The 15,646-nt window shown below is 37.1% G+C and overlaps 1 protein-coding gene across 2 annotated transcripts; it reads left to right on the top strand.

The window, feature by feature from the left end:
- Nucleotides 1-416: 416 nt before the first annotated feature.
- Nucleotides 417-15,472, top strand: LOC136183079 (nuclear GTPase SLIP-GC-like). Of its 2 annotated transcripts, none has more exons than XM_065965027.1 (17): nucleotides 417-911; nucleotides 2,240-2,316; nucleotides 3,151-3,235; nucleotides 6,470-6,686; nucleotides 6,816-7,091; nucleotides 7,315-7,521; nucleotides 7,636-7,814; nucleotides 8,348-8,429; nucleotides 8,516-8,603; nucleotides 8,700-8,827; nucleotides 9,153-9,329; nucleotides 9,430-9,587; nucleotides 10,717-10,840; nucleotides 11,614-11,722; nucleotides 11,816-11,949; nucleotides 12,412-12,493; nucleotides 13,663-15,472. In XM_065965027.1, the coding sequence occupies exons 2-17, from the start codon at nucleotides 2,271-2,273 to the stop codon at nucleotides 13,746-13,748; spliced, it is 2,178 nt and encodes a 725-aa protein (XP_065821099.1). In that variant the 5' UTR covers nucleotides 417-911; nucleotides 2,240-2,270; the 3' UTR covers nucleotides 13,749-15,472. The 2 variants fall into 2 exon arrangements, with proteins under 2 accessions (XP_065821099.1, XP_065821098.1); XM_065965026.1 differs by having other exon boundaries at nucleotides 2,237-2,316.
- The last annotated feature ends 174 nt before the right edge of the window (nucleotides 15,473-15,646 follow it).

Raw genomic sequence — 15,646 nt, 5'->3', positions numbered from 1 at the left:
TTGCCTACTTGCACATAGCTCTGTGTATATATATATTTATTTCTCGTTTACTGCACATAGTTATGGTTACATCTGTTTACATCTGTTAGTCCGATCACTGTCCACTTATATCTACTCTTTTATATTTTGTATTTTTAAGTTAAGTTTAAGCTTTAAGTTGTATTTAATGTTTCGTACTTGCACTGTTGTTAATTTACTGCTCTGTGTTCCTTTGAATTGCCCCCCGGGGACAAATAAAGTTTTTTGAATTGAATTGAATTGCGAGTGTGACTTCTCCGTCACGGAGGGGGAGGGTGTAGTGGTTGGTTTGGGGACTGCGGTCAAGTCAGCCGCTCCTCGAGTTTACATGGTGAAGTGAGCCGCCCCTAAATTTGAAGTGCTCACGTATTCTGATCTTTATGGTAAATGCTCCGGACTGCAGAGCGAGCAGGAGGAACAGACAGAGAGAGTGAGTCTGTTATTAATCTCCTTTTCCAGACAAAAGTGATAAATGCAGAAGTCTTACCATAAAACTGACTATGAGATACACGTGTATGAAACGGGAGTAAACAGAATACTGTTCAGGGAATAGCTTCGGAGGTCGGGGAAGTTAGTGTGAGAATTATTCTGCGAGTCTGCGGTAACTTCCGTTTTTCAAAATAAGGGTCAGGGTGTGGTAGCCGGATGTATTCGCATTCGCCAAGTCGGACAAGGAAATTAGGCAATACCCCTTAAACTGGCATGTTTCATTATACAACATGAACTACTGCAAATGAATTATACTTCGTACACGGACCGTGGTTAAATGACTTATTGAGATAGTTTTTTTTTTTTTACTTGATCATCTGGGAGTTTTGATACAGCCATCTGTGGAGCTTTTTGGACTTTTACCATTTTTACTTTCATCATCGTCTACAGACTCCAAAGGAATTGTAAGTAAAGCAGTGTTACATAAGATAAGAAAGGAATAGAGATGTAACTAGTTTTACTAACTCTGACTGGACGTTGTATCTTTGATTAATGTTCTGCATAACTTAAACTTCAAAAGCAGCTTCTGGTTATCTATTTCAATTTGCTACATATTTTTGAATAATGTCACAGCCTCCATCTGTCCTTTAATTTAATGAAATTCATATTAAGTGTTTGAAATGTGTCAAGTTGTAAATCTGATTCAAATATAATTATTTGATGAACTTGCAGTTTCTAGTCATGGATGATTTTATTCACACACGTCACTGTAAAGTATTACCTTGCTCTCTTGACTGTAGCCGGTAATTTTCCACCAACACTGATATATTTATTCATGTGCTTATAGAAACTTAGCAGATGTTGTAAACTGGCTTTGCTTACCCAAACTTGTTTTTTTGCACAATAATCTTAATAAATCCTGTAGTAGGCTATGAGACGTGTCTTTTTTCATATCTTGCAGTGTGTTCATGCTTGAGAATATGGAGAACATCTGTTAAAATTCTCCTTACGTGTGTGATGCTTTAGTTTTTTAAAACCAGACATCTGGCATTTCCAAAATAAGTTTAGTTTTTGAATGGCCAAGATTACTCTGAATTGTTTTTCTAATAACAGATCGAGGTATGGATGAGGAAGATCTTTACTTTGTCAATGATAAAGTCATCGTAACCAGGGTTTTTTGTTGTGCTTTTCATGTTAATCGTTTCTTTTTTGGGCCCTTTCACCTTTATTAGATAGGACAGCTGAAGAGAGACAGGGAACGGGAAGAGAGAGTGAGGGGATGACTTAGGAATGTAATCGCTGTACATGGGGCGTGACATCACTGTTGTTTGTTTCTACCATTCTTTCAGCAAGACATCAACTTCTGCAATAATTCAGCTTTTTGTTATTCTTCAATATGTGTTATGTGAGGTATGGATGAGGAAGATCTTTACTTTGTCAATGATAAAGTCATCGATAAAATCAGGGCCGTAACCAGGGTTTAGAAAATAGTGAGGTCCAGATTTTTCTTCTAAATGTATCCTGTTGAATCATGCAACCCGAGCATACACCCGGCCGACAACTCACACACTTACTATCTGTAAAGTGAATGATTTGCGAACTAGTGCTGAGTTTTTCCACTCTGGCTGCGTGTTGTTAAGGTGGCTGCTTTAACCTACGAGGCACAGCAAGAAACACAGAAGCAGGCCCTCTCTCTCTCTCTCTCAATAATATCTCGCTTTGACAAAAACAAGTGAGAGAACGTTTTATACTCTGAGGGTCAAATTGTTCTTCTTGCCTTTTTGATAAGAAGAGAGAAGGAGCCACACGGGAGAGACCAGCAGATGGCATCACTACCTAAGAAACCACAACGTGACAAGAAACTCACAGGTATTTCATTTATCTATTGAACAAATAAAATTGAACAAAGATTTTAAAACCTCAGGTGTCAAGGATTCCAAATGGGGGAGAAGAGTTAGGAGAGTTATGACCCCCCACCCCCCAAATAGTAGGCCTATAGGCTGTTATTAACCCTGAAGAGATTGATTTTCTCTTCTAAGAGAACACTAATAAGGTTGTAATCTCATGCCTTAACTTCTTAAAAGGATTCCACTAAAAAAATAATCTACCCTTGAACCTCTCTGTTAACTTAGCTGTCATTTAATCAATGCAGCCAATCCTGTAGAAGCTATATAACTATTTGTACTTTACCCTGACCCTACCTGGTGTCAGGGCAGACCCCTTCACTTTCAGGTTCAGACGCCCCGTCTCCCTGTACCCATACAGATGATCCAGCCCTGCAGGCAACAGAAAAGGGAGATGAGCAGCGTAGTGTTAAATATGTCTACTTGCGATGGGTCCCCCGGGAGTTTATTGTTTTATTACTACAAAACAGGATAAAAATAATTAATTTAAAGAAGAATCCTTAGATAAAACAAAACATGTCTTCAGTCTATACTGCATATGGACAGTTTAAATCATTTCCCTGCTATTGAAAGGGCACTTTGTGCACTTACATGAACATTGGATTGTTAAAATAAGACCCAATTATGTTTTAAACTCTGAAAAACATTTTGCAAGAAGCTGTAAAAGCCTGGAGATACTATCTAAGACATTCTAACTGTTTCAGAAGAGAACGGCTCTCTCATGCTCTACATTTATTTCCTCTCTTTGTAAAACGATATTGATACATTTGTCTTTTTTTCTCTACTTTCACTCCAACAGGAGAAGATGTACTGCCTGAAGTGGAAAAAATCATGGCAAGTGTTGAGAGTAGGCTACCTCAGACAGAGCTCAAGGATTTTCTAGAGTAAGTAATACATTTTTTATATTGCATATTATTATTAGCTTTAGCGGACATGCTTACAAAGACATTAGTGACTGATCTCTGGAGTTGAGTCATTCATTTTGCAATTATTTTCTCCTATTCTGACTGTATTCTCTTGACAATGACCTGTGCCCATCACAAGTTAAAATCTGTTATCATTCTCTTTCCCTTTTTACTTATATAAAAACCTACAACCCAATTTCCTAGAAAGTTGGGACATTGTGTGAATTTAAATAAAAACAGAATGTGATGATTTACCTGTACAAACATTTGGAACCCCATATATAACTGAAACTAGCACAAAAAAGACAATATATCTGTGGGTGAAAAAGTAACATCACACTCGGAATGAGGATTTTGAAGTCAGCGTCTCGTTACTCATGCAGTGCACAGAATCTCACACAACATAGAGCTGTGGGAGAGGAGTTCCCCGAATAGAGAAAAGTCTCGGTATTTCAGCACAATGCAGATAACACTTGCTACATGCTACATAGATAAGTTACCTCTTCTCTGAAAGGCCCAGTTGTTCCATCTTCCCACCACCTCCCACTAATAAGACCTCTAAAAGAACAAGACACTTAATCATTGTATGTGCATAGCACTCAGTTACACACTCAGTATATCAAATGTTGAAACTGAGAAATGTTATAAAAATAAACCCAATTTGAATCTTTATGCAAGCTGCACGTTCTATTTAGATTTAACACAACATCCCAACTTTTCAGGAACTGGGATTGTATTTGACCTCTATGTAATTCATCACTACCCATGCATTTCAACATAACTTAAATCTTTCTTATATGTCAGAGAACTTCACCAGATTTATTTTTGGTTGTCAACTTTTATCAACTTTAAGGTTTTGTATAAACAATAACATGGCCTCTAAAAGTGTTCCTGTTTTCCAGCTTAACACAGAATATAAACAAAGGTCTTGCTGCAGTATATAGTGGCTGGTATGAAATCATTAAGGTTTGAAAAGAAAAACTTCTATTGAATTAATTTTCACATTAAAAAAGAGAAACAAACAACCTGGGCAAACAAAGACGGATATAAAAGAACAGTAGGGTTGAAAGTGTTTTTCCTGCATAGACAATTATTTGGGACCCCCCAAAGAGGTTTTACCCAGCACCAAAGGAAAATCACCAGAGTCAAAAAACAAAAAAGACAATTCAAATCCTCACTGAATCTATGTTTATGTATCAAATGACTGTTGAACAGGTAGAACATGAACTAAAATATGACGTCTCTGACTTCCAGCAGTCAACTCCCCTCTCATCTGTTTATACATGCAGCTCGCGCTGGATAGCCAGCTGATGCACTGTTTGTTTGTTTGTTTGTTTGTTTGTTTGTTTGTTTTGACTGGGTCTGGACGCTCCGCTGACGACCGCCAAGTGCTAAATGCTGGTAGATTTTTCATTTGGCAAGTTCATTTCACAGAGCTATCCACCACATGACGGGCAAATATTTACCCCAACAGTCATGTAAAAACTACACAGAGTTATAATAACGGAGTATTCCCTGCTCCTCTGTCTGCAGACAGAGCATCACGGCGGCACGCTGAGACACACCAAAATAAAATGAACCATATCCTCTCCACTTCTTAGAGATTGCATGCCCCACATTGAACACCAGCCCTCTCTTAGGATTTTTTTGTACAGTTCATTTTCAATAATATGTATTCCATATTATTCCCTTTATGTACTTGGAAACCCTGGTCTATTTTTGAAGTGATTTTCATGTTCTGTTTGTATGCTTAAGTCAAAATATATATAACTGCTTTGCCCTCCTTGGTTATTTCTTGTTGGTATCTGAAATAAATTGTTGGTCTAAAGTTTGAATTCCTTCTGCAGGTCACCAAAACTTCTAAATAATTTCTCTGAGTTGAAGTACATACTGCTGTAATACCTTGATCCCACCACTGCTTGAATATAGAATTACTGATCCCAGGTTTAAACTGAGGATCCAGTGCAGACCAAGTCAATAATTTGATGTCCAACTCAATATTATACTCTTTTATAAAGTCTATTGTCCCAGACATCAACATGTGGCTGCAGGAGCAGGGGGTTGAACCCTCTTGATAGACCATTGACTCTACCACTGAGCCACAGCCACCCCTGTGTCTTTCTTAAGATTATCCAAATCCTTTTTCATGTCACTTCTTAAAGCTTGCCTAAATGTGTTGAAAACATCCCTCATTTCTGAGTTCAGGCCTCTGATCTCTTTAATGATGTCTTCTAGCCAATAGCAGATATCTTAAGCACCTTGCTAATACAGCTTGTTGTTAGTTGAGTCCACAATTTACTATGTCAAATGTAACATGGCCAAGAGGAGTCAAACATGTCCTCCCTGTCAGTAGAATAACCATGTCCCCATTTGGATGACAGCTATAGGTATGACCAGGTGTCCCGCTTTGTATGGGACTGCACAACATTTTCATCAACTGTCCTGAGTCCCTTAAATTGAGAAGATGTCCTGCATTTGATTGGCTTTAGTTTTCAAGATGAGGCTCTTACCATAGCCTGTTTCAGATATCAATCAATCAGGCCACATGTGGGATCAAGGGCTGCTAACCTGTCACCATCCTTGTTGACTATTTTACACTCCTCTGCCACAAAACAAAGCCACAAGTCAACCAGGATGCACTTTTTGGCAGATTATGATGGAAACTACAACAAAGACAGGAGATGCAGCCACATTTGCCAGAGTTCTTTTTCAGTCACACATTAAGGACAGTACGATTTGATGCGACACACTGAATGCAAGACTGACCCTTAAAGAAAATGTCAGTCTATGGATAGACCTACATCCCTTAAAACCTGAAGAGGATTGCCCAACAGATAAAGGGACAGCAAGTAAAATAACCAACGTTCATCACTGTGCAGCACTTGCAGCAGACTGTGGCTCCGCACATTTATACAGACTCAGATATAACAAAAAAAACTCACGGCGTACAAAAGCAGCAACCATAGTTAAAGATGTGCTTACACCTGCCTCTGTGGTGAACCTGCATCGTGCAACCTAAACCAACCTCGGCATTGCAGTAACATTTTGTCCCGCATAAACATACTCTTTGTACCACATTTGGTCTGTTGGCACCTTAATGACAGCAGTCGCTGTGAAATTGCTGGTGGTTACTTCTAAAACATTACTGACACATTATTTCATTGTTTAATTTCCAAATAAATCAAAAAACATATTAAATCTTTTTTTCAACAGGAAAAAAATTGGTGGTTTGAAGAAAGAAAAGAGGGAGCTGGTTGGTGTCTTTGGTAAAACAGGGGCTGGAAAAAGCTCTTTAATAAATGCTGTCATTGGAGAGAAGGATCTCTTGCCCTCAGGACATACCAAAGCATGTACAACAGTCATCATTAAGGTGGAGGCTAACAAGCAGAACCAGAACTATGAGGCAGAGATTGAATTCATCAAAAAAGAGGTAAAACCTGCTTAATGAGTACTTGTCACTTTTCAAAAAGTTCAGATGTTGCTGCTCATCACTTTGCTTCATGCATTTTTTTTTCATTTGTTTCCATGAAACTATGTTAAAAAATGACTTTTTCATCAGGAGTTCGAGGAACATGTGCAGGGCTTTAAAAAAATCTTACTGAATGATGCAGGCGACGAAGAGGATAATGGCGATGACCGTGAAGGTGCTGACAATAACAATACGGAGAATAACAATGATGACGATGTTGAAAGTAACGCTGTTGAGATGCTGTCAGCAGTGTATGGAGAACAATGGGAAGAAATATTGGACAACAACGATTTCATGGATCGGAAACATTTCAAAGAAATTCCAGAATTTCTCAATTCTGGCAAGATGACGTTGTCCTTTAGAACGGTAAGTTATAGAATAAATCTATAAAGTGTTATTCTTATATTAAGTCTTTTTTAAAAGAGTGAACTTCATCCTAAATTGAAACAATCACATACCAAATGTACCATTCATAGAAAAATCATTTAGGACCTTGTCCACTAGTAACCAGATTGTCACGTTCCAATCAGGATGTTGTACTCACCATGGTGCATCTAAATAAAATATTGAATCTTATCCTTTATTGCAGGCTGAACAGCTGTCTGCAGAACTTGTCAAATACACAAGAAGCAAATCAAAGGAAGGAGTGGCTAAAGGCATAAAGAAATGGTTTTGGCCCCTGGTGAAGTGTGTTACTATCAAGGTGCCAAATAATGACCTTCTCCAGAATGTCACACTTGTGGATCTACCTGGAAATGGGGACTGCAACAAGGACAGAGATAACATGTGGAAAGGGGTAAATCATTTAAATGCATCACTATTTGTTTATCTTGTCTTAAGTTTAACATTATTTTATTACAAAGCGCTGATGTTAAGTTATTCACAAATAAATTTGACTGTATCCCTCTAGGTTGTTCAAGACTGTTCCACTGTGTGGATCGTGACTGACATGGAGAGACCAGCATCAGAGAAAGAAGCATGGGAGATTCTGAAAAGTGCCATCAGGTATCTTGGAAATGGTGGCCAGTGTAAGCACATTCACTTCATCTGCAACAAGTCTGATCATATTAGACGTAAAAAAGGTCAAAGGTAAATGTTTTTTTTTTTCAAACATTATATTAACACTAATAAGTGTCAGTAAAAATGGTAAATGAAAGATGTATATATAGATGTATAAAAGATGTCCCCCTACCTAATGTGTATACCATCACAATCAGTCTATAAACTGTGTACCTTGTTTATGAAGAACAAAAAAAACAGTCCAGGCCTTACCTGCATCTTGTTGAACATCACTAGCCTTCCATTGGTGTTGTTCTCATTTCTCTCAAGTGTTGCTAACACAACTGGTGCTCCATCAAGATTGTTATCATCATCTGTTGTATCTTCTAGCATTAGGAATGTGTAAAGATCACTGAGTCGTGCAGGTTTTTAATACCAACATTATACACAATGTATCTGATAATCCACTTTTACACTTTATTGTATAGATATATGATATGTGCTCATATGTTTGTGTGTTAAAGAGACAATGTTTTGCTTTTATTCTAAGAGAAACACAGTTTGAGGTTTCAGGGCTTCAGATATTGTTTGAGGCACTGCCTGATACTGATCTCTTCTAACAGTTTAGTGGAAGCCCTAAGAGAGAGGAACGAGGAAGTAAAGGTGGAAGTGAAAGAAAAATTTGGGACACAAAAGATGGTTAAGGTGAGTTTTATAGACTGACAACCCAAAACACGAAGTTGTTCTATAACTGCAATCCCACCTCAAAATTATTCATTTTATTTTTTCAGAGACATTTCAGTGATGAATGTTTCAAAGTGTTCACAGTGAGCGCCATTGAGTTTCAGGACAAACAATTTCTAGAACCTGCTGACACTGGTAGGTGATCCCCCCATGGAACAGTTAGTGGATTATTTAATGTTTATAACATGTGAAAAGTGACTAAGAATATTGTTATGTATTTATTATTTACAGAAGTCCCTGAACTTCAGAAGATTTTGCAAAAACTCAATGACAATCACTCAGAGACACTGAACTACTGGTATGTGTCAGGAGCGTATGGGATACTGTCCTTAATTCAAGGGGCCCGCTGTGGAGGAGGGGTAAGATAATGTAACAACACTTTCATTCTGTTTACGTATCAGAATTATTCGGGCTGTATGAATAAAATGTTAATTTTTTATTAAATAAATGCAGAAAAAATAAGGCAACAATAAACTTGAGACTAATTTATTGCACTCTGACGTTAAACGTTGCATACAACCGGTCACATCAGCTTTTACACTTGATGAAAAAAATGCTAAAGATGTCATGGGCTTTTGATTTGTATTATTTCACACACACACACACACACACACACACACACACACACACACACGCGCACGCACACAATGTTTTGAATTTTAAATGTTTTCTGTTTGATTTCAGGCTACGGTAAAAACAGAAGTGAGCAAAGTCCTTACAAAAACAATGAAGTGTGGACATGAACAACTCCAAAAGTCCATGCAAGAGGCCACAGATGCTTTGGAAGAATGTCTCAAGCATGGGGTTGAGAACTCTAAAAGTTCATGTGATGATGTCTTGAAGTCCTTTTTAAATCCTAAGGTACCTGAATATTTTGTTTTCATAACAAAACCACAGATTGTCCAACCCATACTTAAATTATTAGTGTCTAATGAAATATTCTAATTTTGTTTTGTTTCAGAGGAAGGGAAAAGGAAGTGGTTTTCACAAGACACTGAAATGTGTAATCGACAACTATGGTGTCCACAAAACAACAGCAGGGAAACACTTAAACCTCAATGAGGATTTAGCTGCAAAGCTGATGGACAGCATTGATGAAGAATTCAGAAAGACCTTCCCGTAAGGAATTACTAAACAAGGAAAAAAAATTGCCTCCTAAAAACAACAGCAAAGAAAAACTTATAAAATAATTGTATACAATGTAGTAATACAAATCCTTAAAACATAGATCAATCGTTTTTGCGTTGTGCCAAAACATAACAAAAGTTATGTCAAGAAACTTTAGAAAAAGAGCAGAGCTGTTTTAGAAACCACATGCTACATACTCCTGTTGAACATATCATGTCGTATGTACTTCATATTACCTTCAACAGTAGTATGACTGCCAGTCTGTGGTTATTTTGCAGTATGCCAGGCCCGACTAAGCTGGTTTCTGGTCTTAGAATGCATTGGAATAAAAAAAGTAACAGCCCAGCTGACAACAATCGCCACTACAGGGTAGCATCCACTTACAGTCTGGAAAAAGCTGACGAGTGATTAATTTAGATTTTCAGCATTTTGAGAATCAAACAAGTTGATGGTGGTATCTTTGTGTGGTTTGGTCGGATTGTGATTATTTCTCGGGACACAATGGCCGTTGCTGTCCATCATCTCTGACCTGGTGCTTTGAATTGTGGGAAACAGTACGCAAGGACGATTGGTCTGATGCATATAATGTTTGTGCACCTCGCTCAGACCCCGTTCAGTACGACGTCCGGATAGTTTTGGCATACTGTGGATCTCGGATTTGTTCGCATACTGCATACTGCATTCTGGCCAAATCAGTGCGTACTACTAATTTAAATTAGTTGGTGGTTTCAGAAAAAGCCCAGGTGAAACCTGTACTCCATGTTGTATGATTAAAATAAACCCAACACGAGTCCACCATAAGCAAACCTTTGGCAGCATTTATGCAAAGGAAAACTGTCCTTCTAACCAGCAGTTACCTTGAGCACCCGGCTAATGGTGAACAGTTTTAAAAAAGTATTCAGATAGAAATTAAGGAGATGGATTGGGCTGTAAACTTAAAATTGGCTGTCAAGTTTTCCAAGCTGGATGAGCAAAACTAAGAACAAGACTATCAAAACAGTTGTGATAAAGTTCAGGTCTATGTTGGATTCTGCCACTCCATCTGCTACAGCTGAAATTATTTAATTTGAAACTTGTCCAGTCTTACTTAATGAAAGAGCTACTTATGAAAATGTTTCAGAACTGAATCAAATCCTGGACCATTCAACGGGACCATCAGTTCCTTTTCACTCGACACTGGGGAGCTGATTCAAAATCGGAAGTACAAAGACGTGGAACTGCAACTGGAATTTCTCAGGACTGAGGTAAAAGAAGGAATAATTCAATCTAATGACTGATCAAGTAGTTTGTCGAGCAAATCAACATTAACCTGACGTTTGTGACTAATGTATGGAATAAAGAGAAAACATGCAAAAGTGAAACCAAAACAATGTTATTTATTCAGCTCTAAACATTATATACACTGCCTATGAAGAACACCATCAATATAAGGGATTATATTAGGGATAATATTAGGGATGCACAATACATATCAGTTCAGATGATTATTTGGCCAAATATTGGCCAAATAATCATCTGAACTGATATGAACGGATATATATATATTTTTATAATCATTATTAACAATAATGGCGTTCATTTATGTTTTACGGTGTACATATGCGAGTGTACTGAAGGGACAGAACGATGTTACTGATGTGAATGAAGCCCAGAGGGGAGGGGGAAAGAATTGTGCCGAATGTGAAAAAAACCTAAAATGGGGGCTAGTCAACTGCTGGCTTATACTATGTGTTGGGCCTCATTGGTTATCTGCAGAAAGTGAAAAATAACTTTTACATGGTTAAAGTTAAAAAATATATTCTAAAGGCCTAACTATTTTTTGTTTTTCATTGTTGGCATTAGTATACTACGTTAATGTAGGTCTATATATATATCTTTACTGATTATATTCTTAGGAGCAGGTAATTATCGATATTGGCTTAATAAAATTCATATTGTGCGTCCCTAAATATAATAAATATTAGCCATTTAAATTAGAGGGTCTACAACACAGCTTGTTCTTTATCCTCTCTCTTAGGAAGAAAAAATAAAGATAGAACTCCAAGAAACCATCCGGCAGCGTAAGAAAGAAATGTACAGCAGCCTGACGACAACAATCAAGGAAACCATGCAAACATGCTACGAAGGTAAGAGAAAAGATCTTGGCACATGAAACCTGACACTGAATCAAAACATTTAACATGAAATGTAATTCATTAAAATATTCTGTTTCATTGTAGATGCTCAAAAATGTGAAGGAAAAGGAAGACTAGAAAACACTAGGAAAATCATAAGGCAGCATGTTGATGCTAATAAGAACACCATGTTTGAGAAGGCTAAAGATAAAATGATGTCAAAACTGGAAAACCTGAAGGTTTGTCACATTTTAAGTTGAATGTTGTGTTTTAAAGGCTGCAGCGTGGGTGAAGAGCCCAAGACTAATTCTCACTCTGTGGGACAATAAAGTAAACCTTGATTTTTATCTCGATTTTTATCCAAACTCAAAAGATAATAATACAGCAAAAAACGTTGCACAGTTTGATTATTTTATGGTTCAATAGAACATTTCTACTATCATCAGGTGATGTGTATCATTGAGAAAATTACTTTTGCAATTAAAACACTGCAGTCAGTGTAACAAAAAAATACATTTTGCTGTTAAATATTACAGTACAACAGAAAAAAAATCCTATAGAAAAATATTTAGCTTTTCAGTTTTCTGAGCAGCCCAGTGAACACACGTTTAAACTGTTACTTAACATAAGATCCAGAATATGTTGAACACTATATTTAAATGCCCTGGTAATACATTTGAAATATTTTGATGCCGATTTAGGAGGAAATCCTGAAGAAACTGAACGACACAATGAAGGAGTCTATTGAGCGCGCTCTCAATTCAGATGAACAATCACTTCCAGGTAATGTGGATGTTTAGAAATTAAAAATGATTTTGCCAAAATGTACTCTGCCTGTCACATTGGTGTTGCACAATAGCTCAATCGTGTCCCCTAGAACAGGGTTTCTCAAACTATTTAGCCCGTGACCCCCAAAATAACGGTGCCAGAGACTGGGGACCCCCACTGTCCCTGGAAGTTGTTAAAGCATTTAAAGCAGCACACACTAATAGGCATATCCAAACACTGGGATTAGTAAACACAAAAAAACACAGCAGCCTATAATAATTGTATTATTTCATTGTGTCTGTGTGCATTTTTATTTACAAAGAGCAACAGACACCTACATTTTTACATTCTTGTGCAAAGTTACATTAGAAAGATTTTTTACAAATTACTTTCATTTCATCACAGATCTCACTTTATTTTAAATTCAACAACTTTTTGTATATAATTTTACAATAATGGGTAAGTGTGAAATTTTAAGTCACTTCAAATGTTTATTTGTTTATGGAAGGTCATCTTGCGACCCCCCTCTCAGTGTCTTGCGACTCCCCAGGGGGTCCTGACCCCCACTTTTGAACGAACATCAAGGAGGTGCAGGGCAGTGCAAAAACAGCAGGCCTAGGAAGAAGATATACCTGCACACCTGCAAAAAAACAAAAATTATCACCTGAAGAAGACCTCTGGGGGAAACGTTGGGATTGTGATGGAATAAAAAGTTTTGTGGCATTTGAGCAAGTGTGCAGGTATATCTTGTTCCTCAATAGTGTCCCCTAAAAAATGTTTACTACACAATCCAGCACATTTCACTAATGTACTTTATGTGGGTTAGGTATCTAACATGTCCAGTCCTACATACAAGCCTGTGATATCTAAAGATACAAACAGGGAGTTCACACATGGATGTTATTTTGAAAATTTGATGTATTTATGACCATGGCAGAACAAAAAAAAAGACATTTCCCCACAAGACAGGAAGTTCACATATATCTGCATACAATATGTGTGAAATGTCAGCTTTAATCACAGCCTGAAAAAACTTCCATGCTAATATTCATCCATAGAAATATAGTCACCTACTAAGAGGATATTACAAGTTTTTGCTTTTGCCAGATTCTGAAGCAGATTATCTTCACACCAAAGTGCAAAGACATTTTTCCAAGGTTGAAGTTTAACTTTTTGTGTTTTAGATGTCAAAAAGGAGCTTGAGACGGTGACAAAATACTATCAAGAACTGAAGAAAAACACACATGAAGGAACATCACCAGTTAGGTAAAACATTTTTTTTAAAGTAGATAATGCTCTGATTTTAAACTGTAAGAAATTGCTTCACTTATTTTTATAACAGTTGCTAACAATGCTTCTATTCACACTAGTGCTGATCAACCCGGCCCGTCATCTGCACAGGTAAGTTTAAGTAAAAGTGATGATTAAAAGTTAACATTCTGGTAGACAATGAAATGGTAATATGAAAGTTATCAGTAGAATATCACAACCTTTGTGTTTAACTCTCTTGTGGATATTTCAGGTTTACCTGATGCAGAGAAACAGCTGAGGCCTGTTTAACCACTGAGGATCCCACAGGGAACAATTAAAAGTCAAACGAGGCTTCTGGATATCAGTCAATCAATCAAGCTTTATTCATATAGCACCTTTCATACAAATTCAAAGTGCTTTACAGCGACTGAAAAACAAGAATAAACATAAACTAGTGACAAAACAGGGTAGAAATAAAAATGGATTTAGAAGTAGAGAAGTCGAGACTAATGCACACCAATAGGAATAAAAAAAGTTAAGTTAAAACTGAAAAGATTAACAAAAATATAGTTGAGATAATAAGAGGGTAAAGATTGCCTTATAGACAGTTAAAATAATTTCAAAATTAATATGAAACCTCACAGGCAGCCTGTGTAAAGATTTTAAAATTGGTGTATTGTGTGCTCTCCTTCAGGTCTTTGTTAGCACTCGTGCTGCCGCGTTTTGAATTAACTGCAGCTGATTTACTTTATTCTTTGGTAGACCAGAAATGAGAGCATTACTTCTAGTTATGAAATCGGTATTGCTCAGAGAGAGAAACTGCCTCACTTTGGAAATGTTCTTTAAATGATCAAATGCTGTTTTTGTGATGGAGCGTACATGTGGCTTTAAATTAAAATCAGAATCAAATAAAACAGATACCAGAACAAATATTTATTATTTTCTCCCTGAAGTAGCCAGCAAACTTTTGACATTTAGAACCTGGAAGCTGAGCACTGTGGTTAACTGTGGGATTGAAAAGTGAATCAATGGTACTGATTTAGTCTCAACCTTTTTGTCAGGTTGTTATTTCTGCTCTCTTTGAGTGGTGTGTTTAGATGTTTGTTGTGAGTTTCATACATACAGATGTCATATTAGTGACAGTTTTCCTTTTGATTAATTGTGGGCCTCAGGCCAGAAATGGCTGAAGGTGGGGGGGGGGTGTTGTGTTTTTCATGTTAATCGTTTCTTTTTTGGGCCTTTTCGCCTTTATTAGATAGGACAGCTGAAGAGAGACAGGGAACGGGAGGAGAGAGTGGGGGGATGACATGCAGCAAAAGGCCGAGGTCAGATTCAGTCCCACAACTGCTGCTTAGGAATGTAATCGCTGTACATGGGGCGTGACATAACCGTTATTTGTTTCTACCATTCTTTCAGCAAGACATCAACTTCTGCAATAATTCAGCTTTTTGTTATTCTTGAATATGTGTTAACAACTTTTTGTTAGTGTTTTTATTTCATGAATTTAGAAGTGGATGATTTGATGTACCTGCTACAGTTTCACTGATTATTACGGTGTCAAATTAAATCTAATAAAACTTTAATCTGTGTAATGATATATTAGAAATAAGAGTTAATTTTATTATCAGACCAACTTTTCTGGCTTCCTGATATGAACTGTACAATGTTTGTTTTGTTTTTAAGTCTTCATTGTTTATAAATGCAATATGGCACATCATGCAATAAAACTCCTGATTAAAATGTTGTTGCCTTTTTGTCTTTATTGTGAATTTGGTATGAAAGTCCTGCAGCTGCCCAAAAGATTTCCATTCAACCCAAACGTGCTGTAAATACACAGAAGCTGTCATTTAAGAGACACAAACCCAGAAAACAAACTACTGCATATCCAGTCATCACAGGAGAAACACTCCAGGCCTG

Source organism: Labrus bergylta, chromosome 16, assembly GCF_963930695.1.
Source record: "Labrus bergylta chromosome 16, fLabBer1.1, whole genome shotgun sequence".
Taxonomy (NCBI): domain Eukaryota; kingdom Metazoa; phylum Chordata; class Actinopteri; order Labriformes; family Labridae; genus Labrus; species Labrus bergylta.
Note: the sequence above shows the minus strand (reverse complement) of the source record. Positions and strands in the feature narration are given on the sequence as shown.

Bases quoted from the DNA above. Each gene is read 5' to 3' on its own strand.
- LOC136183079 (XM_065965027.1), top strand. From the start codon at position 2,271: ATGGCATCACTACCTAAGAAACCACAACGTGACAAGAAACTCACAG. The intron at 6,687-6,815 runs GTAAAACCTGCT...CTTTTTCATCAG, and splicing joins TTGAATTCATCAAAAAAGAG to GAGTTCGAGGAACATGTGCA. The intron at 7,522-7,635 runs GTAAATCATTTA...GTATCCCTCTAG, and splicing joins GAGATAACATGTGGAAAGGG to GTTGTTCAAGACTGTTCCAC.